General features: G+C 41.2%; 1 protein-coding gene across 2 annotated transcripts in view; it reads right to left on the bottom strand.

The window, feature by feature from the left end:
- The window catches only part of SUCLA2 (succinate-CoA ligase ADP-forming beta subunit), a 170,861-nt gene that overhangs the window by 82,754 nt on the left and 63,679 nt on the right, over window positions 1-24,428 (bottom strand). For both annotated transcript variants that reach the window (XM_029602875.1, XM_029602874.1), the window contains exons 5-6: window positions 10,716-10,844; window positions 7,253-7,391 (exon numbers count right to left, since the gene is read on the bottom strand). In XM_029602875.1, coding sequence (XP_029458735.1) covers window positions 7,253-7,391; window positions 10,716-10,844 — 268 coding nt within the window. The remainder of the gene's footprint in view (window positions 1-7,252; window positions 7,392-10,715; window positions 10,845-24,428) is intronic.

Genomic DNA, 24,428 nt, shown 5'->3' with positions numbered 1-24,428 from the left:
GGACTTCATAGGAACCAGGCTGAACATAATTCGGGCCAAGGTGTTTCTGCCCTGCGATCGGGAGCTTACCCTGTCATTGCTGGTGAACTTGGTCCACAGCCATCAACAGGTTCCTACTCGTCTGCTGCTTTGATTTTTGGGGAAACCTCAACAGGTAAACAATAATAGTACAATACCTCTGTCAGTACTATGCAATATAACCACAACCAGAGGACCTACAACATATAAATCTACACAAAGAATTTTTTTTTATTAAATGTATACATGCAATATTTCAACCTCTTCTAATACATCAGACCACCTATCTAAGCGGTATTGACCTTTACATTAAAACTCCATAGTCCATGCATTACCCTCCATACACACTCAATTCATTCATACCCAAACCTCACACTCAACATCCCTAAAAATAACCAACATGATCAATAATTATGATCATGAGTAGAGTGTGTATGGAGGGTAATGCATGGACATGCTGTCAGAACCATTCCCACCCTCCCTCCCCCATAGCTGTCCCTATCAGAATCCTTTCCTCCTTCCCCCATGGCTGTCCCTACTGTCAGAATCTTTCCCTCCCTCCATGGCTGTCCCTGCTTTCAGAATCTTTCCCTCCAGATTCCTTAACTCAACTGTTGCTATCTGGACAATGACAGTACTTGCTCAGGAACATCCTTCCTCCTTCCCCACGGTCTCCCACTGTAGCGATAGGACAACTTTTCCCCCACAACTCCTCCAGATCCCTTATCTCAAATGCTATGAGGACATCAATGAACTACAGACACTCATGCAAGTCTGCCTTCCTCCCCGTGGGGTCCCAGTGGCGCGCACTGAACCATGTGGTTTTAAGTGTGCCATTCAGACCCTGGCTTGGGAGGGGAGAGAACATGCCTGCGCAACTGCAAGTGCCTTTGTACCGGCATTATGTGGATTAATCTGTGAATAAGACGACTGAGATTTTAAAGACAAGTTTTGGGGGTAAAATTTTAGACTTATACACAAGTATATACAGTAGATATAAGTGTATGTCTGAAAAACTCTGGGTACAGGTGTAATAGAGTACAATAATATAATTTTATAATGATCTAAAATCAATTACTTCTATGCTAGTGGTGTAACCACAGGTGGGCCTACCCAATTAGGGCATCTTATGAGTTGCAAAGAACCAATAGGAGAAGAAAGAGAAAGCATTAGGGTCACACAGGCCAGAAGAGGCTGCAGGACCTCAAGAGGAGGATTTAGAACTTGAATCAGTAAGATCAAGTAGCAAGTGATGCCTTTTGCTATCTCAGCCAGAGTTCATCATGCAGGAGGAGCACCAGGAGATGGTCTCTCTGCATCCCATCACTTTTCCTTCTCTATTACAGTGTTTGCACTGAAGCCACCTTCTTGGCAATCTTACTATTGTGGATTTACAGGCTGACTCTCCCCTTTCATGGTCTGCCGAACAGGATGAACAACCTGTTTTCCTGAAAGGATTGTTCACTTTCAAATACCTCAATACTACCTGACATAGTCCAGCAAATGCAAACTGCTCTCCACCTCCTTGCATTCCTTGCTACTGAAAGCTGGCAACACCACTGCCTGATTCAGGTGGAAGAGGGATACCACCTTCAGACTGAAGAAGGATACCGTGACCACGTTAGGATATTACCAAATAGGGTTTTCTATATGAGAAAGACCGCAATTCTGAAATGTGTCTGACTGAGCATATTGAAAGCATATTAAGAAAGCAGTCTTATTTTATTTATTTATTTATTTATTTAAAACTTTTATATACCGACGTTCAAATGGATATCACATCGGTTTACATTATAACAGGGGTAACAATTAACATCAGTAGGAGGAAAATAATAGTTACATCTAACAAGGTAAATTCCAAGGAACGGGATGTCGAAAAAGAGAAGCAGAGTTTAGTGAGGGATAGAGTTAACGTTAAGAGAGAAAGAAAGAAAGCAACTATATTACATTACTGCCACATTATAATACGGTACAGTAGTAGAGTATTATATAACATTATCTGAAGGTATATTACATTATGTTACATTGTAAATTACAGACTTTAATACAGAGCTATGTTGACCAGGGATGCTACGATTAGGTGAATGTCTGTTTGAACAACCAGGTCTTCAACTTTTTTTTGAAGGTTGTTGTGCTCTGCTCTAGACGTAAGTCAGGGGGCATTGAGTTCCATAGAGATGGTCCTGCTATGGAAAGGCTCTCTCTCGGGTGGAGGCGAGCTGTGAAAGTTTGTGGGAAGGGGTTGACAGAGTTCCTAAATAAATGGATCTGGTTGGTCTCTTGGGGGAGTGATATTGGAGTGAATCATTTAGCCAAATCATCTCTTTATTGTGTAGAGTTTTATGGATAATTGTTAGGCATTTATGTTGGATTCTGGCAGGGATTGGAAGCCAATGAAGTTCTTTGAGTATTGGAGTTATGTGGTCCGATCTGCGTGAGTTTGTGAGGATTCTAGCTGCTGCATTTTGTAGCATCTGCAGCGGTTTGATTGTGGTTGAAGGTAGACCCAAGAGTAGGGCGTTACAATAATCTAACTTTGTGAATATGGTGGCTTGGAGGACTGTTCGGAAGTCACTAAAGTGAAGGAGGGGTCTTAGTTTCTTCAGTATGTGAAGTTTAAAGAAGCAGTCCCTTGTTATATTAGAAATGTGTTTTTGGAGATTGAGGTGGTTGTCGAGGGTAACCCCTAGATCCCTGACATGAAGTGGAGAGGGGTTGGAGGTGACAGGGAGAGTGGGGATATGGCGGGAAGGTGAGATAAAAAGTAGTTCTGTTTTTGAGGTGTTTAGAGCAAGCCTGAGGTTAGTGAGGAGGCTGTTGATTGACTTGAGGCATGTATCCCAGGTTTTGAGGGCGTTAGTCACAGAGTCGGTGACAGGAATGAGGACCTGGACGTCATCTGCATAGACATAGTGTGTGAGTCCTAGGTCTGCAAGGAGTTGGCATAAGGGAAGGAGGTAAATATTGAAGAGGGTAGGGGAGAGGGAGGAGCCTTGAGGGACCCCATGGGATAGCTTAACAGGGTTTGATTCGTAGTTGCTGAATTTAACTTTAAAGTGGCGATCCGCCAGAAAGGAAGTGAACCAGCTCAGAGCTGGGCCTGAGATGCCGATGTCAGAGAGTCGGTCGATTAGTATATTGTGGCTAACAGTATCAAAGGCCGCAGAGATGTCTAACATGGCCAGGATACATGTTTGGCCTTTATCAAGGCTTTTTAGAATGGTGTCGGAAAGGGAGATTAGGAGGGTTTCAGTGTTAAAGAACTTTCGGAAGCCAAACTGTGATGGGAATAACAGTCTGTGATTTTCCAGGTGTTCTATAAGCTGAGCATTTACTACCCTTTCCATGAGTTTCGCTATGAATGATAAATTGGATATTGGTCTGAAGTTGGAAGGAACTGCGGGATCTAGGTTAGGTTTCTTAAGTATGGGTTTGAGTATGGCTTGTTTCAGTTCAGGGGGGACTAGACCAGTAGTGAGGGAGCAGTTAATGATTTCTGATATGGGTTTGGCTATGATGTCAGGGATAGCCAGGAGGGATTTAGTAGGTATGGAGTCTTCAGGATGTGAGGATGGTTTCATTTTCTTTAGGAATCTAGTAATCTCAGAGGCAGAAGTGAGTTCGAAAGAATTAAGAGTGGTGTTGGGGTTCTTCTGACTGGTGAAAGGGAGAGGGGAGGGAGGGGGGAGAGATGAGATAAGGTTGGTGATTTTGGTGTGGAAGAAGTTGGCTAATTCATTACATTTGTTTCTTGCATCAATATCGGTGATGGGGGGGTGGTTTGAATTTGTGAGGGAAGTTACATAAGCGAAGAGGGCTTTAGCATCGTATTGATAATTGTGGATTTTACTAGCATAATAGTCTCTTTTTGTTTTCAAAATGGATGTTCGGTAGGTGTGGAGGGTGTGTTTGTAGGATAATTGGAGGGCTGGGGAGGGGTTCTTACGCCAATTTTTTCTCTTTGTCTCGTAGTTGCAGTTTGAGTGCCTTAAGTTCCTGGGTGTACCAAGGCTTCTTGGGGTTGGATGGCGAAATTTCTTTAGAGATACAGGGGCAGATTTCATCAGCGATATGGTTTGTAATGTTCTTCCATGAACTGTAGGCAGTAGCTTCATCGCTGAGGTCTAGATTCTGTAGGTCTTTTGAAAGGGATAAGGAAAGTTCCTCTAAAGAGCAGGATTTTCTATAGTGAATAGTATTGTTTTGTTTTTTGTTGGTACAGTGCGTTTTGTTTATTTTGAGGGTAGCGTTAATGAGCGAGTGGTCTGACCATGGAATGGATGTGCAGGTGGGAGGTGCAGTTAGGAGGAGATGGGAGTTTGTAAAGATCAGGTCTAGGGTATGACCTGCTTTGTGGGTGGGGCTGGATACAGATTGTGTGAAGCCCATAGCAGAGATGGCCGAAAGGAAGGCTACGCATGAGGGTGACTGTGGGATACAATCAATGTGTAAGTTGAAGTCGCCCAGTATGATGGCAGGAATGTCCATGTCAATCTTATCAGCAATGAGTTCAATAAGGGGGGAGGCATTATTATTGAGGAGGCCTGGAGGGGTGTAGACCAGACAGATTTGGAGATGAGGAGATTTAAATAGGCCCACTTCATATTTATTGTCGATGTTGACTATTTGGTGAATAAGGTTGAGTTCTTTCTTGGCTACTAATAGGAGGCCTCCTCCTCTTTTTTTGAGTCTGGGGATAGAATGTATATTGTATAGATTGGTGGGGAGTTGATTCAGTCTTTGAGAAGTCTTTGAGAAGTCTTTGAGAAGTTGATTCAGTCTTTGAGAAGTTGATTCAGTCTTTGAGAAGTCCTTGATGGAGGCCCTCTTCAAGGGCTAGTAGGGTGCTTCCATTAAGGCTTTAAGAATCATGTTAAGGTCCCACTGAGAGAAAATTGGTCTGAAGAGCGGTCTAATCCACTTTGCCCCTCTCAGGAAGTGCACCACCATCCAGGCATGTGGCAATCTGAGCGTCTTTGATATGGCCTCTGAAGCATGATATGATTGCCCCTTGTACTCTTAATGAATTGAGGGCTAGTTCTTTATCTAAGCACTTCTGTAGAAGTCCAGGATTCATGCAACATCCACCTTCCATGATGAAATTTCATGCTCCATGCAATCTGTCTCAAAAAACCTCCAGACTCTGACAGAGGCTTAATAAGTTGAGGTTTTGTATGCCCCTCAGCATCATGATCACTACTGTTTACAAGTATCCTCTGCTTCGCAGTCATACCCTTTCAAGGACCAGGCCATAAGTCAGGAAGGAGTATGGTTTCCTATTGTCACTGGGCCCTGTCCTGGCTACCCCTGTTCTTTGGGTTGCTGCATGGCAACTATCCTTGCTGGGTGAGATCCTCTTATTTTGCCTTGTGCATCCCATGGCCAAAGCTGAACTCTCAATCTGAGCCTGATCCTGTATGTCTGGCCGCATCTGGACACCGATCCCTTGGGCTCTCCCTTCACTAACCTTGGCCCAAGGGCACTCTGTAGGGCTCTGCTGGCCCTTGATTATGCTTTGTTGGATGTGCATAGCAATGTTTCCCCTAATGGGTCTAAATGGGCTGAACCTGCTGAGTCCTTGGAACTAACCCTGTTCTGATTCCCCAATGAGGCCGATCCATAGACGCCAGGCAACTCCTCTTTAGTGTTGCCTTCCTACCTGCGTAGAGAGTCCCTAATCTGCCAAGTTGCCCTATGACCCTGTTCCTTTTTTAAACTTAGAATGGGACTGTCCTTCCTTGGCCGTTAAATGTACACTTTCCCCCTTTCCTAGAGGTAGATTAGAACTGTTGCCTACTAAATTCCCTCATATCTGCATGGCCTCTTATCCTCTAGAAATCTTTGGGCCCTGGTTTCCCCAGGTTCTTTACCAGTTTTTCCAACTCCTCACCAAACAGGAGCTCCTGCCTTAAAGGGGAACTTACACAGGCATGCCTTGGATGCTGAGTCTACTGCCCGACTATTGAGCCACAGGAGCCGCCTTCTTGCCATCCCAGATTCTACCAACCTTGACAATAACCTGCCTTCTTCTTGCCATCCCAGATGCTAAAGACCTTGAAAATAACTCGTCGCCTTCTTCTTGTCATCTCAGAAACTACCAACCTTGACAATAACCTGATTAGGTCATACAGTGTATCCACTAACAAGGACACAGATGACTCCAAGTAGGTCTAGCTTTCTGGCAATTGCTTAATCAGGCACAGGACAGCTCGGTCTACATAACTCCCACAGATTGAGGCCTGAGCAGTTAAATAAGTCAATTGTTACATGCCACACTCAGTGTTTCAATTTCATATTGTTGAATTTCATATAGAAGTTGTTCGCCATAATACTTACAATAATTCAGTCTGCTTATGTAGCAGTGTCACAGAAAATGATATGACTGAAAGACAGCTAGTACATTAGTGGAATGAACTGGCTTTTTCATCCATAATAAGAATATAAGTTAGCTGAATAATTTGTCACTAAAAAGAACATTTTTTTTAAAAAACTATTATACATATTTCTTATAAAAATATTTTCACATATTTACAGTAAATATTTTGGTATATATACACATACAGGAATAGCCGCCTAGTTATTAGAGCAGCAGGCTACGAACCAGGGAAACCAAGTTTAAATCCCACTGCCTTTCATCATGACCTTGGCAAGTCACTTTACCTGCTGTTGCCTCATATACATACTTAGATCGTAAGCCCTCTGCTTTGAAGTGCCGAAAAGTGGATTATAAATCAAATAAAATATAGTTATAAAATAAATGTCACTGCTTTTAACTGATTTACTCATCAATATCAATCTACTACAGAATGTGGAAAAACAAAATAATGCACTGAAACTTATATAGAGTTTAACTTTTTTTTTTTTTTTTAAAGAAATACATCCCCTAATCAAAATTGTTTTGTCTTCAAGGACCACAATTAAAGTCTTGTAAATAAAGGATATTCTTTGCAAGATCATTAACCTCAGTTTAATGCACAATCTCTAGTCTGGAGTAACAGGATCTACATTGTGGAGAGAAAGATAACAAACAGGATGAAACCTAAACCCTACCCATCTCTTTGCCATTTATCAGATTTGCTAATTTAGGGGCTGATTTACTAAACCGCACTAAAGATCAACTGCTATAACATGAATGCCCATTTTTGGCCAATTTTAATGTGATTTACATTGCAGTGAATGGACCTATTTACACCTTAATAAATCAGCTGCTTAGAAAATTAAAAAGGTACTTTACCAATTCCTGATGAATCTTCAACCATTGGGTTTATTTCTATCATGGTGGCATCATATTTCAGGAAGAGATCATAGAGTTTGATCATGCAATCTGCTGCATCATCTAACAGGTTAGGAGGAAATCCCATTTTCTGTGCAAGCTGAAATTGAATAAATCACTCTAGGCTCAATTTAAAAAAAAACACAGGTATTGACAGCTTGTTTTATGTAACAAAAGATTCTAAGGGGTTTAACTTTTAATTATGATACATTTTCATAGGAAAAATTTGAAAAATATTTCAATATAAAACTCTATAAATAAAGATTTTATACTTATGTTTAAACAAAAGCATGGTTAGGAATAAGGTAAAATAATACATTTAAAAAGATAGTCATGAAACCTGTCATCTGCTTTCACACTGCTCCAAACTCATTACCAATTTTTACAATTTTATTTTAATTAACAAATGCCATACAAACAGAAATATGATTAATAAAGGATCTTGTTCTAGGATTAACAATAAATTACAGTAAATTGCTTTATTATATTCTCCAATTGTTATACTTTTTCTGCTCCTGAATTTCTTAATCAAATTAGAGTGCTTTCCCTCACAAGTTACAAATGAGCTTTTTCTTCTCATGTACAGTATGACGCTATATTTTTTTTTAAACTTTTTAATTTTTCATTTTACTTTAACTGTCTTCCTCTGTCCTATCTTTCCGGCTACCTTAGCCCCCAAGTTTACTCCACCTTGTTGATTATAACTTTGCTTCTTGTTTAAATGGTTAAAGTTATAACCCCATGTTCTTTGTAAACCGATGTGATATGATAATGATCAAGAATGTCAGCATAGAAAAGAGTTAAATAAATAAATATTCTAATCTATAATCATGGATTGGATTGTGAAATCACAAGGAATATTAAGACTACCATGAAAGATCAAGTCAAACAGAACATGCAGAGAATAGAAACCCTTTGTTTAAAAACAGCAATCTTTTGGGCCAGCCCAATGGCAATGCTGAGCACTGCCATGTAGAAGACCAGAGTTTGATTCCTGAATAAGGACTCTGATTCCCAGGCCAGCCAGAGTTGGGAATACTATGCAGACAGCATTCACATTCCCTAGGTGTAAGAGTTCCAACCACAGCTCAACAGTGATACCTGGTGGTTAGACTCAGTGTACACATTTCTGTGTCTGGATGGAGCAGCGGCCAAGGACTATCGAAATGGTTAAGCTAAGTTAGAAGGGGATATATATATATATATATATATATAAACAGGAGGGAAGGGCAGGAGAAAACCCAAGCAGTTGCAAATAAAGATTCATGCTACTTTAGCCCAACAAAAGCTGAAAGTCCAAAGAAGCAGGAGGCCTGAAAGTCCAAAGAAGCAGGAGGACATTGCTGTGCCAAAAAAGAAATCTTTGAAAGTGAATCAAAGCAGCCAAGAAGTAGTATAAAAATAAGAATGATCTTCAATAATGCCCATGATGCAAACCGTATTCTCCCAGTATTAAAATTTTGAAATAGGAGCTCACAGATCAAAGACCATGCTGTAAAAAAAGTAGGACTGCAAATCTGGTGATACAGTAAGATTAAAAAGAAAACAGGACTGGATGACCCTATCTAGATTATAGAGCTTGTTGGTAACCCTAACTCAAATCGTCAAGGCCACAGGCAAGCCAAATAGTAGTACTAGGGCTTGAGTTAGGGTTACCAGCAAGCTCTATATAGTCTAAATCAGTGGTTCTCAACCGGTGTGTCGCGACACACCAGTGTGTCGCCAAGCACACGTAGGTGTCTCGCCACACTTCCCGGTCCCCTGCTGACCCAGCTGCTCCCCCTACCCGAGCAAGACAGGTCCTCCACCTGGGCTTAAAACGCTGAAAGCACGGGTGGAACGCGGCAGGAGAGCTGGCATCAGCGGCACCGGCAGGCTCTCTTCTTCCCACCCACCCCCCCGCGGCCCGGAAGAGGAAGTGGTAAGCAGCGGGTGCGTGCGCGGGAAGAAGAGACCATGCTAGTGCAGGCAGCGTCGGCCCGAAGAAGAGAAGAGAGACGCAGCCTGAGGAATGAGCGCGCGGCTCAGAGAAAAACGAAGAACATCGTCATCCCCCGCGGCCGATGGGACTCCTTGCTCCGCGAGGGCTGAAAATGAAGTAGATTGCTGCTGCCTTTAGGGTTAGAAGTGGAGGAGGCTGGTTTAGGTGAGGGAGCATGTGAGTATGTGATTAAGAGCATGTGTGTAAATGAGAGAAAGAGAGAGCATGTTTGTAAGCATGTGAATGAGAGTCTGTGTGTGAGAGAAAAGGAAAGCATGTATGTGTGTGATTGAAAGCCTGTGTGTGTAAGCCTGAAAACAGACAGCATGTGTGTAAATGTGTAATTAAGAGCCTATATAAGTGAGAGAGAAAAAGCATGTGTATATGTGAGCGATTGTGAGCCAGTGAGAGAGAGAGAGAAGAGAAAGTTCCAAGCAAACCACCCATCCTCCTGCTAATTCAAAACAATCTCAGGGCACCTCGATATCAAACGTTCCCATGTATGCAGAGCAAAACATTTTTTGTATCCTCATTATTTTTCATTACTAGGTCTTTGTGTCTGCTATTTTAAAATATTTTATTGGTATCTAGAAAATTTTTATACGAGTTTTTAATTATTGGATATTCCATTCATCTGCTGTTTTGAAATAATCTGTTCTTTTTGTTAGGATGGTTTTACTGCTACTGATTTTATATGTCTTGATTTGTTTTATAAGGATGGGTGATGTTTCTTTTTTTTCCTTTGTTGCACTGCATACAGAGACTCTGGCTTGTTGCGGTATCCAATTCAGTTTTTGTCTGCATGCTTCTAGTTATGCGTTTTGGTCTCTTTATTCTTTGTTAGGTGAGGATCAGCACATGTGATTCAAGTGAGATTCTCAGCTGGTGTATAGTTTCTGTATAGGGCTCTATAGCAGCCTGACTTGGTCCGTTTTCCTGATAGGAGATGTATTGGTGTCTTAAGGCTTGGTGTAATATTTTCAGTGTTGCCTTTTTCTTAGGTAAGGTGGTTACTGTTAAGTGCTGGAAATTGGTGCTGTTTTGGTGTGGGATGTTTACCGTTTATGCAATTTCTGTTCAGATAGAATTTGTATCTTTTCCTTGTGTCATTCTTAACAAAAATAATACTAGATCTTTTTTTTTTTTTTTCCGCCATAAACTGTAATGAGCAATGTGTCACACATGTGAACGTGGTCTATCAGGTGTGTCACGATGGGAAAAAGGTTGAGAACCACTGGTCTAGATAGGCTCAGCCAGTCCAAATCAACAGATTGTGGCCCTCATTTTTTTTACAATTAGAACAGACAGAATTGATCAATAACATGTCCAACTCAGCCTTGTCTAGATGACTTGAGAAAAAAAAATGCAAATTAAAAAGACATCATTCAAAGAAATATTATTCCAACAAAACCTGTAGACTGCAGAGTAAAATTCTGACAGTACCTGAACAGCTTGTTCCTTTTTGATGCCTTCCACAATGTCAATAGGTTCCTTAATAATTGCATCAGGATTCTCTGCTGCAACATCTTCAATATTTACACCTCCTTGGGAACTGCCTACAAGTACAGGACCCTGAAACGAAATAGACAAGGGTACACTACAAGATCTGATTATGTTTAATCACATTTCAACCAGTATACAAGATAGCAAAAGATAATAGCCTGAGTGGGGATATTTTTGTTTCTGTAGCCTGAAATATATATGACTATAGCAATCACAAAAGAATCAAGTTATTATGAGGTCAACATTCAGGACCACTCAGCCAGACAAGTTCTGACTTATCCAGATAAGTGGTGGCATCTAAATATCCACATTCAGCTGGATAACTAATTATCCAACTAAATGGTATGATACTACTTCTCCTGACAAATTTCGCACCTGATCTTCTTTTCAGTCTCTTTCTATAAGTGAAGTATCACATTGTATTTTAAGTTAAATGCTTCTTTCAGTCTCTTCAATGTTTTTGGATTTGGCCATTAAGCTGCTAAAGATTGTTTAGCTCCACCCTTGGCAGCATTAATGAATACTTCCCTTTTTCAAGGTATTGTCCCAAATGTTTTGAAGAAAGCTTCTGTGGAAAAAAAAAAAAAAAGGCTGGTCTTGATTGTAGTTATCCCTCAAGCAATAGACCTATTTCTTCACGCTCTCTTTTCTGGCAAAGTTTTTGGAATCTATTGTGGCCAAAAAGTGATTATTTGAAAGAACAAGAAGGGTTGGATCCCCACCAGTTTCATTTTCGGAAGTAACAGAGTTCCGAGGTTTTAATTGGATATTTCTTTGGCTTTCGATGCTGTAGACCACAATATTTTCCTTTATAGACTTAAAGAATGTGGTATTTCAGAAGTTGTTTTAGATTGGTTTACTTCCTTTTTGTCAATCGCTCTCAGCAAACCTGAATTGGGAAAAGCTATTCTAATTGGTTCACTATGAACATGGGAGTCCATCTGGGCTCTGCATTGTCCACCTCACTTTTTAATGTCTATATGCCCCTTAATTTGCAAGCTTCTTGTGACGCTCAGTGAAGCTTATAAGATCTACACAGTTGACACTCAGTTTTTAATCCATGTACAATAGTCTTGGACATCTACAGTGGAACTGCTGCAAGTCTGTTTTACTAGCATCAAAAGTGGTTACTTTTTAATAAACTTGCTCTTAAAATGGCTAAAACTGATTTTATTCTGAGTTTTTCTTCTGTTACCTTTCATGGTCTCACTTTTCCCCTTCATTCAAGCATCAGGAATTTAGAGGTTTGGAATGATTCTCATCTCTCCTTTCAACAACACAAAAACTATAAAGAATTCTGGGGTTTCTTTTTAAATTAAGAATTTTATCAGGGCTTAAAAATATTTTAGATGTTGGTTTTCATACAGTTGTTCAGGCTTCTATACGTCCGTTGATAGATTATGCAATATTGTTTATCTTGGCTTGCCTACTTCGTTCTTAAGACCCATTCAACTTTTACTGAACTTTACTGCCAGACTCATTACAGGAAAAAAAAGTGCAGAGAGCACATTACTCCAGTTTTAGCTAGTTTACACTGGCTACCAATTTTACAACAGGTCCAATATAAAACTGCAACATTGGCTTTCAAATTGATTTCATCTGATAAGCCACTCTTGGCTAATTTTTTTTTGTTAGACTTTATTGCCCTACACACACTCTATGATCACAGCAAAGAGGATTATTGGATATACCTTCAGCATATCAAGCCTGTTTGTAACTAGAGATCATGCTTTCTCTGTTGCTGTGCCAACCTTTTGGAACATTCTACCAGAAGACAACTGGATTGTGTTATGAATCTGCTGCCCGCGGGTTCCCCCGCGAGCAGGCACTCACCATTTGCTGTTTCCTTTCCCGACACTGCATGGATGCCGCCGTCTGGCCTCCCTCGCGGCCGGAGCCGCGGACTGTGAACTCCCTCGCAGCCTGGAGGCCACCCGTGCTGCTTGTCTTCGCCGCGGCAGGAGCCACGGACTTTGCTTCACCTTCTTCGCGGCCGGATGCCGCCGCCAGCGTCCTTGTGATCTTCACGGCCTGGAAGCCACACCCCCGGGCTGGAGTAGCAGCTGGAGCCACCCCTGGGGCCTCCTGCAGTGGCTGGAGCCGCTGCAGTCATCGAGCCTGCTCCTCAGGCCCAGCCCTGCGTCTCTACACACAGACGCTGTGCAGGCCGCTATCCACGGTCCTGTACAGCCCTGCTTCCTGCTCCTTAGGCGCCGGAGCGCCTCTCTTCAAGAATTAAAGGGCCAGGTACAGTAAGTGTGCTGGCCCCACCTAGGGAGTGGACTTCCTCTACCAGCCCTATAAAAGGGCTGCTCCGTCAGTCTGTCTTCACCTTGCATCAGAGTTGCTTCACTCTGGAGGCTCCTGCCTGCCAGAGCTCAGTCAGGTCTTCCTTGTCTTCTCCATGGAGTTCTTGTTGCTTCGTCTCGTCATGCCAAGTCATGTTCGTGCCTGAGGTCCCTGTCCAGGTGTCCTGGTGTTTCGTCTTGTTCTTCTATTCCTGATGTTCCAGGTTCTTTGATGTCCTGCTCCTGTGTCTTCGTCTTCAGCGCTCTTGAGCCTTCTGGTACCTGTGAGGCCGGGGTCCCTCAGATGAGGTTGTGCCCGAGTGGACCAGCCTACAGGTGGACTGGTGTCCTGTGCTCCTGAGCAGTCACGTCCTGCCAGCCGTTGGTGGAGCTTCGGACGACATCAGCTCTGTCGGAGTTCTGCTTCGACTGGATCCTTCCCTGCGCTTGTCCCGCTCCCAGCGTGGTCCGTGACCAGTCTCCTCGGACTGTGTAGGGCGTGCAGTGGGACAGGGTGGTCCTCGACTCAGTCCCGCAGGTGGGCTGAGTAGGGCGCCCTGAGAGACAGTGCCAATGTCTTTCTGCCCAGCTTCTCCTCTCGTCTGAACTTCGTCAAGTTCCTCGTCTCATCTTGAATGCCGTTGCATCACTCTTGGTATCATGTCTTGTTCCTGATGCCGTTGCATCGACCCTGGTCCGGGATGCCGTCGCATCGACCATTGATCCGTGATGTCTTCGCATCAGCTGTGGTGTCAAGTCTTCGTCCGCGATACCGTTGCATCGATTCTGCTGTCAAGTCTTCGTCCGCGATGCCATTGCATCGATCCTGCTGTCATGTCTTCGTGTCAAGGCCCGTCTGCCCTTGACCTCAGGCCAGGCCTGCTGTTCCATGCAGCAGGTCCGAAAGGGCTCGGAATGGTCAGAGGACCATTCACATTCCAACATCATCTGTTGTTGGCCATGGGAGCTTGCCGGCCTGGCAGAGGGTCAGACCGTCAGCCATGGTGGAACACGCCGTCAACCCTCGGTTCGGTCCTGGATCTGTCTGGGGTTGGGCTGAGGCCCAAGGGCACACTAAAACACCCCCTAACATAACAGATTGTTTTAAAACATTTAAGTCAATGCTTAATAACTTTCTCTTCACGCAGGCGTTTTGCAATTAGATGTTTTATTGTTCTCTGATTTACCATCAAGCAGGTTTTGCTATAAGGTACTCTATGTTTTTTTAAATTTATTTTATATGTTTTATTTTAACTCTATTAAGGCTGGTTGATGTTAATATTTATTGATTTTTATATTTTAAGTTTGTTGTTTTATGTATCATTATTGCCTAATATTTTCTCTTAGGCAATTAAGAAATTTGTAATAAAGATAAGTGGTGGATAGAACAGGGGGCACAACAGAGAAGCTATTTATCCAGTTAACACCTAGATTCATCAAAATGCTATAATTTTGCATAGATAATGCCCACGGTTACAAAAAGGGGTATATGTAGGATAATTTTAGAATTAACTTACCACGCGCTAACATAGCTTTTCGCACCCTGCAATAATTGTATTTCGCTACTCGTGAACTGCCCAAACAGGGCAGTACTCTGTAATAGAGTCCATCAAGCTAGGGCAAGAGAACATAGTAGAAATCTCATCTTTGTGAGACTTTCCTCATTCCAAATGATGTCAAATTTTCACTGAGGTGGTACTGTGCTGTTCATACATCTCACTCTACATGTCAAACTGGCCCCAAAACCTTACACTAGCATCAAAACTTCACCTCAAGTTATTAATAATATAAATAGTTGACTATTATGAAGTCTCTCTTTATAGCTTGTCTGGGCACTTTAGAAAACTTTAACGCACACTATGTTAAAGTTAGTCAGATTACTTTATCTAGCTAACTTTAGGAAAGGTTAGAGGCACAACCAGAGTTAGCTGGATAACTTATCCAACTAACTCTACTCCTCCTCAAAATGCCTCCCATCCACCCTAGAAACACTCCCAACTTATCCATCTAACTTCCAGCTTGAAAACTAGTTGTCTGGCTAGAATTTAGCTGGATAAGTTGCTGAAAATCCCTTTTTTGCCATTTAGACAAATAACTTTTGAGCTATCGTCTAAATGGCTTTTGAATATGGACCTCCAAATTTCTTAACAGGACAGGCATCAAAGAACATAGGCAGTTATTGTCCATTCAATATAAAGAAAAATTAAATTGTAAACTAAGTGGTACATCAATAGGAGAACATTTGTGCAGATAAAAGTTACAGTAGAAAGTAGAAAGAAAAATAAGAGTACAAAGCATAAGATGATGTTCAATAATGGTTTCTTGGTTACACTTCAGTTTAGAGCATAATTCCAAAATCCCCTTAAGTGAGTATGACAATTTTTCAATCTGAGCAAGTTCAAAAAGTTGGGACTTCCAGCTATCTATGACTGGAGACTGCTTCCTGAAAGTAACATCTGTGAAATAAGCCTTTTTCGTTTGTTAATTATAAATTTCACCCCAATAAAGTCAATTCTTGAGAGACAGCAAATTCAAAGCCCACAACCTTGTAAATTTCAGCAAATACCTTTGCCCAGAAATCATGCAAACTGGACATATCCACCATACATGTATGTGAGTTCCCCTTAAGCCACATTCTCTCCAGCACAGAGAGTTGTAAATACAATTGTAATTATAATAAATAATTATATAAATGCATTTCATCTGAGAATCATCTTTAATAAACAATGGCATCATCTTTTGAATCCTTTTTGTTGTCGTCATGTTGAAGAGGAGCAATGCTAAAATCAGCCTTGAATTATTTCTCTCTAAACAATTTTTTAGGAGACTCGTAAATGAAAAAAAAAGAAAATATAAAAGAAAACACAAAAATGAGCAGACAGATCAAAAAATACCTTTTGTACTACCAGAAAGAAAAAGACTGAGTAGACTGCGGTGGTTACACAGAAACACCAACGAAAGCTCAGAAAAACCTTCTCAGTTTTTCTGAGCGAACTATCCCTCTCAGCATCATCGGATGACGTTATCCGCTTGTGGTAGCCTATACTTGTCCTGCTTGTCCATGGAGAAAGGGGTGACATGGGAGAAACAAGGAGAAAGAGAAAACAAGCAGCAGAATTATCCGAGACCCGATGCGGATAGAGAGGTTTATGGAAGACTGGCTAGCAGTGCATCACAATAATTCAGACAGGAAAGAAAAAGTGCACAAAATAGAATAGGGATAAGCAACTCTAGTCTTGGAGTGCCACAAACAGGTCTGGTTTTCAGGATGTCCACAATGAATATACATAAGGTATATTTGCATGCATTGCCTCCTTTGTATGTAAATATATATCATGCATATTCATTGTGGACGTCCTGAAAACCAGACCTGTTTGTGGCACTCCAGGACTGGAGTTGCCTCCCCTGAAGTAGAAGATAACAAGAATCGAAACAAAGATCAGAACAAATGTTTCTGATATGAAATGACTGAAAGCTGAGAGATTAACAGAGAACAGATCTATGCAAAGATAGAATGTGAGGAGTCAATGAGAACATCAAGATTTTTAATTGAAAAAGAAAAGATAGAAAGGAGTGGAGTCAAGTCAAGGCTGATGAACCCAGAGGATGGAAAAATTAAATTGAAAAGATTAACAGGGGAATATTGCATCTTAGTTTTAGACATGTTGCACATGAGCTGCCTGGAGTTCAACCAGGCAACAACTGCAAAAAAAAAAAAAAAACCCAAAAAATAGGGAGAAAGAGGAAACATTTGAGAAAAGGGAAGAAAAACTGAAGTACATATGCCTATCATGAACATAGCAGTTATAGTGACAGTTAAAAGAGGACATGAGAGCCAAAACCAACAATTAGAAAAGAGGATCCCAGAAGAGTGCCTTATAGGATTTTGACTATATGATAGTCATTTAGTATGAGTCATTAGTAAGACTGGAGAAAGAAGGACTAGATAGATAAGATGTTGTCCAGTCAAGAACTCTTCCTGATATTGCCAAAAAAGGGAGATGTGATCTAGCTAGTAGTAGTAATCAACAGTGTGAAAAGTAAATGATAGTGTGAAAAGTAAATGATAGAATGATAGAAGCACCAGATAGACAAGAAATACATAGATGGTTAAATAAGTGAATAAGGTCAGTTTCAGCAGGGTAAAACAAGATATACAGGGTAAAACAGGATATACAGACTAAAACAGATATAGAGCTAAAAAGAGAAAAAGTTAAGTTGGCAATAAACTGCATGCTCCAAGAATTTGGAAAAAAATGGAAAAAGAGAAATAGGGTGATAGAAATGAACTAGGGTTTAAAAGATTTCTTCAGTCTAGCACAGAGAGGGAAGGAGCCAGACATCAGAAAAATTTGAAATTAGCAAGACTGAAGGAAAGAAAGAATCAATGTTGGCTAGCAAGACAGAGGTGGGAATGGGATCAGATGGTGAAGTACTAGGATGTCATGTGGAGCAAGATTGCAAGATCATCAATCTAATTTGTGGAGCTCAGAAAGGAAAGAGGGAGAAACCAGTGGAAAGGAAGAGATGGTGAAGCTGATACAAGTGTTGAGTGAATTATGAAGATTTTAACGTTTATATTAAGACTAAAAAGAAAATTTGAAGAACTTGACAAAGACAGATTTATTATGATTTGTACCTTTTAGCACCATTTCAGTATCTATACCACCAGTGCAAATCTTTAGTCTGTGTGTGTATCTACTTAACAGGTACTTCTCTTCTATATGAAAACAAGAAGTTCCATCTACAGCTAAAGGAATCTACTTTCTGGGATGCGTGCATTTGTTATCCCCCAACATGTCCAGATAATGGGTGTGGATAAGACACCAAATACAAAAGTTATCAGGGACATACACACATACAGACAGATCTTATAAGCCACCTCAGAGAGGGTGGTGGATGCCTGGAATGCTGTTCCAGAAGAGGTGGAAAAAACGAAAACAGTAAACGAATTAAAAAGGCATGGGATAAACACTGTGGGGATCCCTAAAGGCTAAAGGTGGAAATGAAGGAAAGAGTGCATGGGGGTATAACCTGCAAGCAGTGGCAGCTACTTCGCCTAACAGAAGACATGGGGATCACTACCCTTAAATCAATTCACTTTCATGATTTTGATGCATCTGCAACATCGTTCTCCGCTTCAATGGCAGGGGTGGGTGGGAAGAGGAATAGGATTCAGACGACAACCAACACTGGGCCCTGACTTTTACAGTCTGGGGTAATGATACACAGACATTAGGGAAAAAGTGCAGGGCTGCTTCTATGGCCAAGTCCAAAAGCAAAGAATTCAAGCATTTGCTTGTATATTTTATTTTTCTCTTCAAAAAGTTGCAGGAACTAAAACCCTTGAGCAAAAGATGCAGTAAATTATAGGGTCTGGTTTTAGAGAACATCAGCTAAGTAGGTCTGTTCCACTAAAGACTCAGTATAATCACAGTAAACCGTAAGAACACTATCAAAATGGAGACCTTAAATGGCTGTTTTATTTTCTGGTTCTGACTCAACAGCAATCAAAATGAAAAGAAAGCAAGACTAAAGAACAGCAGTCAAAATTTAAGACTGATCAGTAACAATAGTCCATATTTACAGAATACCACTGTGACCATTATTGTCTAAAAGGTCTTGGAAACAAGGTGGCAAAAGATAGCAAAATCTGCAAAACTACTAGAATGAAAGTGGTTTTGCTTAACTGTGGCAAAAAATACTGAATGCAGCAGAATAAAAAAAGCTCAGCACCAAACAAGATGATTGGCAGCAGAATACCACCACCACCATGCTAAAAAGGAAAAAAGAAAATCTATATATAAATTATATATAAATTATTTGTTAAAAATATCATTTTCTAAACAAAGAGATACTTGGGTGAGTGGATGTTGATGAAAAAGTTACACACAAGTGCATGGTATTAAAAATGCCACAAACTGTGAAAACAAATGTTGATTTTGACACTGCTGGCTTCTGATCGCCACTGAATCCAACTAGAGAGCAGCTCAGGAAAATAGGTTTCATTGACCGGACACTAACTTGGTAAAGAGTAGCTGAGGAGGAGACGGTCTCTTATGCATATGCTATTGATAAGGTCTGACAAGTGCACCATCTCTAAGTTTATATGTGCTATAATGTATTCTCAACATGTGACTGCATTAAAGAGATTATCAGGAAACATTGGCATATTTTACAAGACCAGGAAGTATCCAGGGAATTACTGCCAAGAGAAATCGTAACTTGTCTCAGATGTTAACCTCTTCAGTTTTGGAGCAATGGACAAGGTAATGGACAATTCCCCTGTGGATCATTTCTATCTCTGAACATGTCATGTCTATAAATACGTTTGAACACATGGCATTATCCAAGAAATATTTATTCCGGGTCATTTTACATGTCTATCAACCCAAGAAATTTATGCAATAATGTGTCCATGTAGAGTCATCTACATTGGTGAAACACGTAGATCAATTTGCATTCTCGAACACCAGAGTTGTATAAGGGCTGGCAAAACTGCTGCACCACTAGTATCTCATTTGCCTGTCAAGTAAGCATTCAGTTCAGGACGTAACATTTTTTGTGATCCATCAGATTAGGGATATTAGAGGTGGGGATATTAGCTTTTTATTGGAAGACCTTACATCTCTTTGGATTGAATAGGGATACTAAGTGGGGCGCATGTCCGATGTATTTTCTGGTTCGGACACATCGTGTTTGTGACTGGTTGTTGAATTATCAGGTGGTAGTATGAATTTCCTCTATAAGAGAGATAATCAGTGCGTATGCTAGGTGTTTTCTTTTCCCCTTTTCTCAATGTGACCAGCTTTAAGATTAATAGCTGTGTCCTATAGAGCAGTGGTTCTCAACCTTTTTTCTGTCGGGACACACCTGACAGATGGTTCTCATATGCGTGACACACTGACCCATGATCGTCACGGGGCTAGATGTAAAAGTACAGTTTGCATCCACGGGAACCCCCCTGACTCACAATAATGGATGTAAAGCAGAATTATGACATTCCCCATACAACTCACCCTACAAAAAAGATGTTCTGGTGTCATCTCAGTAACAGCAACTCAAACTCCTTCTACTTCCAGGCTCAATAGCCCTACTTATGAAAAGACAGCAGTTTACCACCAATGCATGTCCTCTTGAGAAAACACAACAAATAAGACTGATAAAACTCTTACATGCTAGTAAAATATTTCATCTCGGTAACAGACACAGAACCGACCTAACATACTCCCAGGATCTGTAGTAATGCACATAAACTAATCCGCACACAGTTACACCTGTATTATGGAATACACTCAAATAGGAGCAACCCTATCTATGAAAAGGCAACACTATAAATATTAAATCAGGCCCTAAAAACCAATATACCTCTTATTAGGAAAACAGAACTAGCAAGCAGCTAGAGATCCCCACACAGAAATAATTGTAAAACTATACTAATAAGCAGAATAAATGTTTCTAAACAGCTATGAACAGAATAACATCCAAAATTAAAAACTCATAAAAACTATTAAAAAATTCTCCAAACACCAATAAAATATTTCAAAAAAAGCAGACACATCACATAATATTAAATAATTAAAATGGCAGTCAATCAAGAAAAATAAACTTAAAAAGCCACCTTTACTTACCCCCTCCAGCAGCTCTCCTACTCCTCTTCCATGCAGGCCGTAGCACACAGCAGAAGCAGCAGTAGAGGCTAAGCTCTATACTCATGGTCCGCTTCCTTAATGTCCATGTCTCTCACACACACACACCATACCGGTCATGCCCCCATGACCAGTTTCTGACTCTCACACACTAATCATCTCCCAGTCTTTGACACACACACCAGTCACCTTCCTGAACAGTTTCTCTCATGCCACACACAGGCTTCCCACTCCCGTGTTCTACTTACATATACGGGCTTCTCACTCTCATAATCACTTTCTCTGTCTCACACACACTCACCAGTCTCTCACTCCCATGCTTGTTCTCTCCACATGCACAGGCTTCTCATTCACATAAAAACTTTCTCTCTCTCACACACACACACACCAGTCACCTGATCTCTCTCATGCATACACACACACAGGCTTCCCACTCCCATGTTCTTTCAGATATACAGGCTTCTCACTCCCATGCTGTGTGTCACACACACCCAGGTTTCTCACTCCCATGCTCACTCTTCACATGCACAGGTTTCTCATTCCCATAATCACTTTCTTTCTCACACACACACACCAGTCACCTGATCTCTCTCATGCATACACACACAGGCTTCCCACTTCCATGTTCTGTCTTACATAAACAGGCTTCTCCCTCACATGCTGTGTCACACACACACCCAGGTTTCTCACTCCCATGCTCACTCTCTTCACATGCACAGGCTTCTCATTCCCATAATCACTTTCTCTCTGTTACACACACATACATACACACACACACACACACACGTGTCTCTCTCTCATTTCCATGCTCGCTCTCCACTGCACAGGCTTCTCATTCCCTGAATCACATTCTCTCTCATATTCACATACACCAGTCTCTTTCTCTCACACACCCCGTCACCTTACCAACCAGTCTCTCGCTCTCATGCATGCACACACACACAGGCTTCCCACTCCCATGCTCTTTCCCTCACATAATCAGGCTTCTCACTCCCATGCTTTCTTTCACACACATCCACCCCCACAACAGCAGGCTTCTTACGCCCATGCTTTCTCACATACCCAGATTTCTCACTTCCATGCTTTTTCTCTCTCTCACACACACACACACACATCAGTCACTTCCCTTGACTAATGTCTCACACTCTCACATACACATCAGTCATCTCCCTGAGCAGTCACTTTCATTGTCTCACATATACACACACATCAGCTCTCTGACCAGTTTCTCTCACTCACACACGTGCTCTCAATCACACGCAGGCTGGCTGCTTCTTTCTCTCACTCACTTCCTCTTCCCCGCCTCTCCCCGAGCACAAATGGTAGCTGCAGCAGCCTCCTCCTCCAGCCCCCACAAGCCAAGAAAGTAGAATTCCATCGACCGCGGGAGGCTCATGCTGCTGTCTCCTTTCTCGATTACCGGCTGCTTCGATTGCTTGGGGGCCGATGATGCTGCTGCTGCCACTGCTACTTTATCACGCAGCACGGCTCTTTCTCCTTCCCGCGCACCGCGTATCACTTCCTGTGCCGGGTCACAGGGGAGGGGGGGGCAGGCGTGGGAAGAAGAAAAGGCCAGCCACAAGTGCCACAGCTTCTTTTAGCGCCGCTGCCGTTCCCGCTGGGCTTGAACGTGCTGATAGCCCGGCGGCAACGGCAGCAGGGAAGAAAGAGCAGCGGGAAAGACCGGGAGCACGCAACACACTAGCTGGTGCTTGGCGACACACTAGTGTGTCGCGATACACCGGTTGAGAACCGCTGCTATAGAGTGTTTGAAAAGGTAAGACTATGGTTAGTTTGGTGTTCTTCAGGTAACTTATCTTAAAGCAGTATGATGTAGCATGTTTTGTCAGGTTTTATTGTAGATGCTGGAGCAGATAACAGATAGTTTAATTGACAGACGGGATGATATCTGGGCGTTATATGGATCTCAATAATGTTGGAGATATGTCTTCTGAATACAGTAGTAATGTTTTATTTTGAATTTGGTGATCAGAAGATGGTTTTAAGTTGTTGGATACTTATTATAAATCTTTTATGTTGATGCATGACGTGATAATAAACACATTATATAAAGTCATATAGCGATTTGTAGAACGTTGAGTATAAAGATTTGAGAGCAGCTACAAGGCAGCATATAGGATACTGTGTTTCAGATGTCTTGCTGAGATCCCTAGGAAGTTGCATGAGTTTATGTATATGCATTTGTATATGAATAGATGTGAGTACAGTGATTTGCTTCCTCTTTTTTTGAAATGGTGGTAAGCCTCTTATTAGTTTCTAAGTGTTTTTGATGAGCTTATGTTAGGTTTTATGTTATATTTTGGTATCCTGAATTTCACAGATTTCCCTTGAGGAAACCACAGATAGTGGTGAAACAAGAGGCCCTTATCGGGAACAAAAGGATTTGGAGAAGTTTCTTTGGTCAGGGATTTCAAGAGGGAATATCTACCCTCAGCATACATTGTGAATCTTGGGATTGTTGATAATGTACTGTATGCAATGGAAAGGAATGAGAATATGTGAAATTTTAGTGTAAAAAACGTATAGGTTTGTGGGTTGGTAACATTTTTGTATAAATGAATACAGCAGAATCATTTGCTCTTCTATTTAGGTATAAACTTCAGATAACTAATGATTTATATAGGAAGGTATTATGAAAGCTGAAACTATGTCAAGATATTGTACCGTATTTCTATTCAGAAATGTATTTTCTGTATATATTTTGAAATTTGAAAATTAAAAATTAAAAAAAAAAAAAGAATCATTTGCTCTGTTGTGTTAAGTCCAGTAATGTGCATTTTTTAATGTAACGTGGTGTGCATGGGATGGATGTATGGGGTTGTCTATACTATTTATATACTATTTTAATTATACGTTTTTGTTATACTAATAAAGTGTAATATATTCCATGTTGTGATATTTATGGAATATATGTGAGGTTACACTATATATTGGAGATTTATTATAATTTTATTGTATGGTAGGTCCTATAAAATTCGATAGTATATTGGTAAGTTTAGGAACCTTATATACCCAATTCATATTTATACCATGCTCTGTTATATTCTAACATACACCTTTTAAATATACTAATATGTTATAGTCTAACATACTCCTTTTAAAAAGAGACTTCTATGACAGCAGAATTCACGATCTACAATTTGATGCCAGGGCCCTGTTCTCCTATGTTTCCCAACTCACAAAATCCTCTGCCCCTGCTATCCCAGATGACCAGGCTCAATCCAAAGCAAATGAACTAGCACTCTTCTTTCAGGAAAAAATTGCAAACACACTAGCGAGCCTCCCCACCAACTCAACCCCCTCCCTCCTAAATTCCAACACCCCACCTTGACTCCTTCGAACCCACAACCCCCCCTGGAGATAGAGTCCATACTCAAGAGGCTGAAACCATCCAGCCGCCCGGCAAACCACATTCCAACAACACTACTACTTCTCATTCCGAACACTATCTCTAGACCTTTGGCCAACATCATAAACTGCTCCCTATCCCAAGGAATCTACCCCGACAGGCTAAAAACTGCTTCCCTCAAACCTCTTCTGAAGAAACCCAACCTGGACACAAGAGAACTCTCCAATTTCCACCCCATCTCTAACCTCCCTTTTCTTGCTAAAATCACGGAGAAACTGGTAAATACACAGCTATCAGATTACCTGGAAGAACACAAAATCCTTTACCCATCCCTATATGGCTTCCG

This window comes from Rhinatrema bivittatum, chromosome 5 (assembly GCF_901001135.1).
Source record: "Rhinatrema bivittatum chromosome 5, aRhiBiv1.1, whole genome shotgun sequence".
NCBI classification, from domain to species: Eukaryota; Metazoa; Chordata; class Amphibia; order Gymnophiona; family Rhinatrematidae; genus Rhinatrema; species Rhinatrema bivittatum.
Note: the sequence above shows the minus strand (reverse complement) of the source record. Positions and strands in the feature narration are given on the sequence as shown.